Here is a 10,397-nt window from a genome sequence, read left to right on the forward strand (position 1 = left end):
TGGCTGCAGCTGAAGAGAATATTGAAGTGGCTCGTGCTGCCCGTCTAGCACAGATCTTCAAGGAAATATGTGATAGCATCATATCCTATAAAGGTGAAGGTGATACTCCTAAAAAAATCTCCATGGAGGCTTTTTCAGCCCCTGGAACAATGGAGTCTCTGAATAGAAAATACTAGACAAAAATGAGTTTATTTTTTTCCTTTCTCCTGCTACCAGTAATCACTTTGCTTTATTCTCAGCCCCTTCCTCTACCACCAGAATCTGCAGATGTTGCTATCCTTTTAAGTTGATTTTTTCAGTAGTTCAGCAAAATGGTACAATTGACAGAATTGCAAGGAAGCTGACCTCTGTTTTGATACATGTAGTCCGATTACAGCAACCAACTTCTAGAAATACAAAAGCATTTCAACTCCCTGTGCCTCAGATAGTAGAAGAGCTTTTTTTAACCTAGATTGAATGTTATTAGTTACTTGTACAAGTTTTACTCAAGTAAATGTCGCTAAACTGTGTGTTCCTGTTACAGATTCCTCCAGGCAGGCTCTTGCAGCTCCCCTCCTGAACCTGCCCCCAAAGAAAAAGTAAGTACTTGCTTCTCAGAGCAACCCATAGTTTTCTATAATAGATTTGGACAGCTTTGATTTGCTAGTGAAAATGACTTTGTGCATACATTCCCATTTTAGAAATGCAGACTATTATGAAAAGATCTCTGATCCATTGGACCTTGCCACAATTGAGAAACAGATCTTGACTGGCTATTATAAAACTGTGGAAGCTTTTGATGGGGACATGCTGAAGGTTTTCCGGAATGCAGAGGTGAGGCTCTTTCTGGCCTTAAAGCTATTGCATAGACAGTGGGGATATACCCTCGTTTAATGCTTTTGCTGACTTACAGTAACAAAAGAAGAAAAATACTTCAGAGAAAGAGAGCTTGTGATGATTTGGTTCTGATGAACAGACATTTATAGCAATTCATGTGCTTCAGCTTACTGTTAGTGCTTTTTCGTTGCGTTAGGTCAGACAAATAGAAGGTCAAGAGCATGTATGAATAGCTAACCTAAAGAAATTTCAGTACCTTTTGGAAGAGGTACCTTGTTCATCGTTGTCATATGTAAGATACATGGACCTGTTTGAAATAAGGAAGTAGATGAACAGGTGTATACCACATTTGTGGATGCAGCTTTAGTGAAGACACCTTTAAGGGTTCAGGCAGACAGGAGGAATGCGCCAAAAGCATGGAACCTGGAAAAAAAAATTTCTTTCTTTGTCTTGTTTTTATGTAGAAATATTATGGCAGAAAATCTCCAACTGGGCGTGATGTATGCCGACTACGGAAAGCATATTATAACGCTCGCCATGAGGCATCTGCCCAAATTGATGAAATTGTGGGAGAAACAGCAAGTGAAGCTGACAGCAGCGAGACATCGGTCTGTGAAAAAGAAAATGGGCATGAGAAGGACGAGGATGTGATCCGTTGCATTTGTGGCCTTTACAAAGATGAAGGACTCATGATCCAGTGTGAAAAGTGCATGGTGAGGCAGGGGGAACACAAATTGGAACCTGGTGCTCTTTTTCTATTCTCTATGACCAGTGGAACTTTTACCAGCAGTTTCCATGTAGCTAGTAGCATTAATTACCTCCTCAGACCTTCATTTCCTCTCCAAAAGAATTGAGAGATTCTGTTTTCACAGAGGAAGTGCAACTTGCATTTCTATATAGAGGAGCTAGCACTTTTCTGAAACTTCCAGCAACCCCTGTCTTTAGGCGAGCAGAATTAATTTCAACAATTTTGGACTTTTGCACAAACAATTGCATGGGGATCTTATCTGTCTTCTGACAGAGTGTGAACTAGTTAAAAAACAAATCTTGAATTTCCTTGGGGAAGCTTGTTTTCTTGTTTTCCTTAATATTTTTTGAGAAAATGCCATTTGTAAATAAAATCTACCACAGGAATTTCTAACTGGCATGTACCTGTTTTTCTAGGTCTGGCAGCACTGTGACTGTATGGGTGTGAATTCTGATGTTGAACACTACTTATGTGAGCAGTGTGAGCCTCGATCTGTGAATAGGGTAAAAAAAACATCTCCTCTTCATTACTACAGTTATGAACTAAAGCAACTCTTGCATTTATATTTATTGAGGTTGGCAAGACCAGTGTGGGATTCTCACTTTATAGTGTAGCTCCCTTGGTTTAGGTTTAATCATGTTAAGTGTCAATTCTTCTTCTCTGTCCACTTCTGCATATTTCCAAAAGGATATCGGCCTCGTTTTTGCACTGATTATGGTGGGCATCTCAGAATTCCCTTCCTTTTTCCTTTTTTCATCCAGGAGGTTCCCATGATTCCTCGTCCCCACTATGCCCAGCCTGGCTGTGTTTATTATATATGCTTATTACGGGATGATCTCCTGCTGCGCCAAGGTATGTGCTAACTCTGGTGGCTGCTGTGATTTCCATCAGATAAGAGTGTACAGAGATTTCTGGCATCACCCTGTTTGAAATGCTTTTATCTTTTTACAAGTAGAAACCTGCACTCTTTGTTATTACACAAGTGACACATAGTAAGAGTTCTCACAGGCTGGTTGATGAAGAAGCATTAATTACCTTTAGCACTGATAGGGCTCTCCTCCTGGCCAGAGAAGGAAGATGCTGAGCCAACTTCTGGTAGTTAACATTTAGAAGTAAAGGCAAACGTGGCTGTTAGGCCTTCCGTATTTTCGTGTAGAATGGTCATTAAAACATCCAACACTGCTTGTTTGTTCCCTGAAGTGTATCTTTCTGAACATTGCTTCAGAGCCCTGAGTCTTTCAGAGGCAGCTACACAGCCACATAATTCAGTTCAGTGATCTTTTTTTTTTATTATTTCATCCTGCAGATACATGCAAGGTTAGAAAGAAGCCTTTATAATTATTAAGAGAACTACTCTTGAATGAGTAAAACCTGTTGGTATGTTGCTAGAGGGGAGTTGGGAGAGTCTTCAGGAAAGTGGAGAATTTAAAAAAAAAAGAAAAATAATTCAAAGAACAGTGTATTCTTTATCCCCTCTGCAGGATTCTAGAATTTGCATTCAGTCCTCCTTTTTCATTATTGCTCTGCATTGTCTATCCTGTCTAGAGTTCAGCCATTTGTTTTTCTCATTTCTTGTTTTTGCTGGGTTCCTTGCTGGAGAGTAGCTCGCTTTCTAGGGTTGTATCAGTACTTCCTTTTATGTTTTCTGTTAAAATGGATTATGTGGGTTTTGTGGCATCTTCCAGTCATTCATAGCATTAAGGTCATTTTTGTCATGACACATTGTATTTCCCTCACATACCTCTAATCTGATCTTGGTGACTTTAATTAATTCTCTCTAATTAGAGAAATGTTAGTCCCTATGCGGCTAAACAGCATGTACAATCGGCAGCAGACAAAGGAGACCAAACTGCCACTGTTAGGCACCAAATGCCCCTGCAGTTGCAGGGAATAGATTAAGAAAGATGCGTAACCAGAACGTGCTAGAAAGGAGTACGCAGCAACAGTGGAAGAAGGGGAGGTTTGTGGATTCATTGCTGGTCTCAAGTTCTCCACCAAAGGTTTTGAGGCACTACACCTGCCTATAGAAATTGTTGTGATGCAGGCACACAGGCTTATAAGGCATCTTGGAGACAGTAGAATAAACGTTTTTTTACTCCCTCTGGTTTCTAAGGTCATGTAATTTACAGATTCTAAGGCAAAAGAGACCATAGTGACCTTCAGCCCTACAGTCACTCTATGTGTAGACTATTACATTTTTCCTGTGTATTGTGTATTAGAAGGAGGCTGATCTTGTGATAAAGACTGAAAGTGCTTTTGCGACCATTGCCTTCCTTTGTAAGTTGGCATTTCTTCACAGAAGGGGTCATTAGGCATTGGAACGGGCTGCCCAGGGAGGTGGTGGAGTCCCCATCCCTGGAGGTGTTTAAGAAAAAAACTGGACATGGCACTTAGTGCCATGGTCTAATTTACACAGTGGTGTTAGGAAAAAGGTTGGACTCGATGATCCCAGAGGTCTCATCCAACCTAATCGATTCTGTGATTCTGTGATTAGGACCTCCCAGGTTTTTTGTTCATTGTGAGATAACTAACAGAAAAGATGGAATTGATTTTTAAATACTTTATACTAAATCAAATTATATTTTCAGTAATACTTGGTGTTTCCCAGATGTTCTCTCTGAGACTTTTCAAGTCCTTTGTGAACATTATTGATGAAAGCTTTTTCCCCAAAGGAGAAAGGCTTTTTGAATGGAGCAGTGTATTTTCACCCATTGTCACAAAGAAAGGTGCAGTATACAAGTAAGAACGGCAGTCAAGTCTGGGGGGCAGAGAGGAAGTACTTTTAATGCTGTTTCACAGATCAGAGCAGAGAAATTAAAGAGTTAATTCGCTCATGGGATGAAATGGATAAATAGAATTTGAGAGACCTGTTTAGAGGTTGCAGTTGGGAAAGACTTTTTTAGTTACCAGGAGTGTCATTTTGTTCAGCCCTTTTTGAGTTCTGCTTACCTTTCCTGAGCTATGCATCTTGTTTGAGTTCTGCTGGAATAATCAAAGGCTTGGGACTTCTCAGTCAATGTGTTTTCTTAATAATAATCTTCTCTCTAAGTATCTTCTCTCTTAAAGATTTATTCCTTAAATATTGCAGCTATCACCAATTTCTACACATTTTTCTAATCAAAACTTATGCTGTTACATATCCTGCGGTCTCTCATAACTTATCTTGATTCATTACATGCTCGTATTTTCAGTCTGGGCATACAATTCAAGTTGTGTTTAGTTCTTGCTGTAAAGCTTTTGTGAAAATGAGCAATGTAACCTTTCCTCCTTTGTAGGTTCTGCATTGGTTTTGCATCAGTCTTTACAATTCAACATTAGGTAGCTCATGTCATGTTAGTTTTAATGAAACCATTTACTCTTCTATATTTGGTGTGCTGGACTCATGAAAAGTTTTTTACAGATGTGTATTTTGTGCTTATTGCCAGGTGATTGTGTTTACCTGATGAGAGACAGCCGTAGAACTCCAGATGGACACCCTGTCCGGCAGTCGTATCGGTTGCTGTCCCACATCAACAGGGAGAAGCTTGATATTTTCCGCATTGAAAAACTCTGGAAAAATGAGAAGTATGTTCAAGGCATCTTTTGAATTTGAGACATTCCATATACTTACCTGTCAAAACACAGTAATTTTGTGGAAGTCTTGTCATAGCTTAAAAATGCAGGACTGAAGATGGTTCAGTTAGAAAGGCTTGATGATTTCCCACCTGTCTGTGCTTGTGCTCCACAACTGCAAAGTAAAAACATGTAAGGTTGAAGGTTTAAGCAAGGGAAAAGAGTTGCAAGTTGATGCACTTTCCTCACTGTTGGAATGGGCTGAGAATACAGACTAACAGCTGAACTGGCTCAGCTAATGATCACTGACTTGCTGAGCCACTGTAACATGATTAAATACATATGCCCCAATGATAGCAGCACAGTAAGTCTGCTGTATTCGTAAAAATCACACTAGAAGTATTTCAACTTACTGAAGTGAGTAAAGTTGAATGTGTAATATTCATGCGACTGCTCTTCATCACAGTCATTGCAAGAGTGCAAGATAGATAGTTCAAAATTAAGTGGAGGGCATTAAGTTGTCTTTTTTTCCTTCTGTTTCTCTCTTCCTTTTACCTTTACACCTTCAAACAGAGAGGAGCGGTTTGCATTTGGTCATCATTATTTCCGTCCACATGAAACACATCATTCCCCTTCTCGAAAGTTTTATCACAATGAGCTCTTCCGGGTGCCATTGTATGAAATTATCCCCTTAGAGGCTGTGGTGGGAACGTGCTGTGTTCTTGACCTATACACCTACTGCAAAGGTAAGGAAATTTAATGGGATGAGAAATTAAATATACCTTTCTAATAATTTGGGAAGTATGCTAAAATAGTTACTGCTGTAAAAAGTCTGTAGCCAGTATTTGTGGGATATCAGAGCTGAGGAAGCGCTATTGCTTTAGCACTGGGACAGTGATTTCTGTTGTAAGAGGGCCAGTACTGAAGAGACAGCAGCAGGGTGGGGTTGTGCTGGACGAGGAAGAGAAAGTGATGGCAGTTGATAATAGTTTTTGTAAAAGTTTGAGTACTATTTGATTGGAGTATACAGGGTTTCTTCTTAACTTGGACTAGCAATGTGTCCACTATTACGATTCTGAACCAAGGAAGACAAACAAGAATGCATGCCATCCCACTGAATAGCTCTGACAGCCCCCTACTTCTCTGACACTGTGTATGGCTGGTTCTTCTGTTATACCATGTGTTTCCTCTTGAACCTGATTAACATTTTTTCCTATGTGCTTTGTTTTGAAACTGCAGGAAGGCCAAAAGGCGTGAAGGAGCAGGATGTATATATTTGTGATTACCGCCTTGATAAATCAGCTCATCTCTTCTACAAGATCCACCGGAATCGTTATCCTGTCTGCACCAAGCCCTATGCCTTTGACCACTTCCCCAAGAAACTCACGCCCAAGAGAGACTTTTCAGTAAGTGTTTCTTCTCTTAGCTTCCATACTTTTTACTAGACGACTGGACATATTTTTGAAAGCCCCTGGCTCTCTGTTTATGAATGAAACTTTGTAAACTGAAGGAAGCTGACACCTAAGCATACACAGTCTGGATGAAAAGTCGGCTAGAAAGAAAGCTTAGAAAGAAAAATTGACTGTAGACAGAGAATGTGCAGTTCAAACGCAAACAGATGTTGAATGAATGGTGATGTATAAGTTTAGAGATTGTGGTTTCTGACTGGAATCTAGATGCTAATTTAATTTAAGCCACTCCTGAGTGAAGGAAATCTTAAAACTCACTTTTCAGTTGCAATTCTGGAACTGTAAAATAATTTTGCATGTTTTAGAGAACCACACAACATATAGTCCAGTGTGAGTTTGTTAGCCTGTCTGTGTCAGGCTTTCTTTCCTTTGGCGTAATTACTCCATTTCTTAATAAACTTGCTTTAAAAATATATTTCGGCGTACCTTTGAATAGTGATTCCCAATACAGAAAAGCAGTGTTTTCCTATTTCCATTAGCCTGCTCTATCAAATGACATACTGCTTACTTTATATATAGTTATCACTGAAGATGGATGTCTTATCAAAAAAACAGCAGACAGATAGGCAGCAAAATCATGAAGTACAGTTCCCCTTAACATCTTCCAGCTGAATATCTGTTCATTTCACTGTTTCATTTTCCCCTCTTCCGTGGGAGTAGTAACTCTTTATTGTGCACGTCCTCCTCCAGAGCACTACTTTGTCTCTGAGCACAGAGGTGTCAGATCTGGGAAATCTTTTGCAAGTAAGCACATTTCTTCCTGGAAGCAGAGAGATTTTTGTAGTGAGTTTAGAGATGGTCCCAAACTTCTGCTGTGCAGAAAGCAAAGATGATTTTTATCATGACGGTCTATGGCTTGAAATTTATTTAGAAGATACGAAGAATCAGATAATAAGCCTGACTTTAGTTTATTATTACATGATTATGCCTTCTTTGAATTCATCTGATGTGCGAGATAGGCCAGCTGTGCACTGGCATTTCCAGAGTGTCAGATAGGCAGGTCCTGTATCGGTACTTCCAGAATATTTGATAGACCAGCACTTTCTTCCACTATGAATTTTATTTGGTATTAACCACAATCTTTATTGTTGTTGTTATAGCCTCATTATGTACCAGACAACTACAAGAGAAATGGAGGCAGGTGAGTCTTATCTGCCAGATTGTTCGTTGAGAAGAGATGAGATAATCCTGTTGTTTTGTCAAGTGTCCCTTCTTTTTCCTACCCATTTCCCCTGGGTGCTATGGAAATAATAAGTGTAAATTATTTAAAGCATCCCTCTAAAGTTTCAGAGAGATAAAAGGGAACAAGTGATAGAACAGGATAGAATATAGAAGCAGCCTTAGTGTTCCTTAATAACGTAGGTAAGGAAGAGTACAGAAGCCATTTTGAAAGTTAGCAAAAGCAGCTGAACGTGGGAGATGGCAGAGCCCAGGACAAGAGCATCCAGCCTTCCTGCACAAAGGGAGATCAGATCCCTGAACAGACTGGCGCTGTTTGCATTCTAACAAGAGCCAGGGCCAAATGCACTCTCTCAATTCTGGTAGAGACTTTAAAAATACCCTTCAAGGGCCATGGCTATTGCAGAAAAACATCAGTAAGTGCTGAGCTCAACTATTTTGGAAGAAAAAAAACTTTACAAATTGAAATAAAAAAGCAGTTTGTTTTTAAAAGACTGCATTTGCCGTTATGCAAACAAGGTTATGGGAACATAGCCTCCCGTAGGTAGTAACTGGTGGGTTTGAATGCATGTATTGAGATTCTAGAAAGCCCTCTACCTACTGAGGAGTCCTTGACTCACTAGTAATTGGCCTTTCAGGTGAGTGTCTGAAAAATTGTGGTATTTAAACCCTTCTTTTCCTGCTAGATCGTCCTGGAAAACAGATCGCTCAAAACCTCAGATTAAAGACTTAAACCAAGAAGAAGATTCTCTTCCACTTATTGAGGATGTATTAGGAAACCAAGATCAAACTTCAAGTGAGATGCCTAGCCTAGAGGAGCCAGAAAAAGAGGCAGTCTCTAGTGAGACCTGTGAAACTGATAAAAAGGTGGAAGAAGGCAATTCTGACACAAGGCAGCTGTGCACTCCAGAGGAAAGGCGGCATATTCAGAGAGAGAGACTTAATCAAATACTGCTAAACCTCTTAGAGAAAATCCCAGGGAAAAATGGTGAGATTTTATGCTATGATTACACAATAGCATTTCTTCTACAGGTTTGTTTTCAGTTTGCTCTAGACCGTGTTGATAAAATAAATGGGTTTGTCTGAATTTATTGCTAGTGGACATTATTAATAATTAGTTTTCTTTGCAGCAATGTTTTCTTTTACAACAGTAGCATTTTCCACTAAATCCAAGCGAAATTTCTTACGACTGACACTGTGGTTTGTAGAATATTTTTAGTAACTACAAAAACATTCCGAAGACAAATTCCCCCCTATGATTCCATGTTTACAACTGAAAACTAAACAGATATGCAAAGAAAGACTGGAGAGAATTTGGAAAGTCTCTTTTGGCTTTTAATGAGCTTTCCATTGGGTTCTAAGTGATTTCTGTAGGTATTGTCTAAGCTGTAGAATAAGGGTGCAGTGGTGGCACTGGTTGTTTTTGAATTTAAAGCCTAGGATGAGCTCTGTCCAGTCTCTTCCATGTTCTGGGAGTTAATGCAAAGTAATCATGGACTCACAGAATAATTTAGGTTGGAAGGATCTTTGGAGGTCATCTGGTCCAAACATGACTCAAAGCAGGGCTAACTTCAAACTTAATACAGGCTGCTCAGCACCTTGTCCAGTGGAGGTTTGAATATCACCATGGATGGAAACATCCTTGAAAGAACTGTGAATAGGGAAATAGGAAAACTGTTACTCATATCACCTTCTTTTACCAAAAGCCTGTGGTTTTTTTGCAGCTATTGATGTCACTTACTTGCTGGAGGAAGGATCAGGAAGAAAACTGAGGCGGCGCACTCTCACCATCCCAGAGAGCAGCTTCAGGAAGTGATGCCACGAGAGGAAGCTGTGGTCTGGAGTCTGCTACAAGGTCTGCTGAGGACTGAGGGCAGGAGGCCAACTTCCTCTGCACCAGCCAAGGAAAAGAGGGCAGCAGAAAACTGACAAATATACAAACAGTTAGCACTTAGATGTCTGGGTTGGCAGGTTGCCCTGCCCTGCTCTGCAGTGCTGTTATGGTGTGTGTGTTGTTGGGCGTGCCTTGTATTGATGTTAGGTACTGAGAAAAACCTCGTGGTTATTGTCCAGGATGGTCAAATTTAATTTATTTTTGCTTGATATTCCCACTCAGAGGAAAAAAAAAAAATACTAAAAATGGGGAGATAAGAAGGATAAGGACTGATTTACTCTGATGAGCATATTCCCCATGTTCACCAATTAACCTGTGATTGTACAAGATACTGTTGGCACCACCATGACCCATGCCGGTGAATGAAATCCAGATGGGAGGGTGAAGGCCCGGTGGCTTAAAATTAAAGGCTGCCCTAAAGCTGTGGCCTCTGATTTGCACAAGTTCCAAGAAGAGAGAAACGTACCCAAATGTGCGAAAGGTTCACTGTGGAATGGCCAGTGCGCACATGTACCTTTGGTCTGTGACAAGGAGAAACTTCCAGAGTCACCTTGGAGCAAAGCAGGAGTTGGCTGGTTGAGGCACTTGTTCTGCATTGTAGAGGGGGGAGGGGGCGGAGTGTGATTATTTTTTTTTTTCCACTTTTTTCTGCAGAGAAATTTTATAAAGCGAGTCAAATCCTGACAACACCATTGCTGTTGGTTTTTTTGATAAGCTGTGGTTCTTGTGTGTCTAGTGT

General features: G+C 40.2%; 1 protein-coding gene across 1 annotated transcript in view; it reads left to right on the forward strand.

The window, feature by feature from the left end:
• Positions 1-9,800, forward strand: part of LOC104166694 (histone-lysine N-methyltransferase ASH1L-like) — a gene marked incomplete at its 5' end in the record, with an annotated part of 30,944 nt that extends 21,144 nt beyond the window's left edge. The window contains 12 exon segments of the mRNA XM_009706716.1: positions 1-93; positions 524-578; positions 681-813; positions 1,281-1,529; positions 1,981-2,067; positions 2,326-2,416; positions 4,990-5,128; positions 5,690-5,862; positions 6,356-6,522; positions 7,686-7,726; positions 8,451-8,752; positions 9,489-9,800. The exon segment at positions 1-93 is cut by the window's left edge and continues 28 nt beyond it. Coding sequence (XP_009705018.1) covers positions 1-93; positions 524-578; positions 681-813; positions 1,281-1,529; positions 1,981-2,067; positions 2,326-2,416; positions 4,990-5,128; positions 5,690-5,862; positions 6,356-6,522; positions 7,686-7,726; positions 8,451-8,752; positions 9,489-9,580 — 1,622 coding nt within the window.
• Positions 9,801-10,397: the final 597 nt, after the last annotated feature.

This window comes from Cariama cristata, unplaced genomic scaffold (assembly GCF_000690535.1).
Source record: "Cariama cristata isolate BGI_N322 unplaced genomic scaffold, ASM69053v1 scaffold24878, whole genome shotgun sequence".
NCBI lineage: Eukaryota > Metazoa > Chordata > Aves > Cariamiformes > Cariamidae > Cariama > Cariama cristata.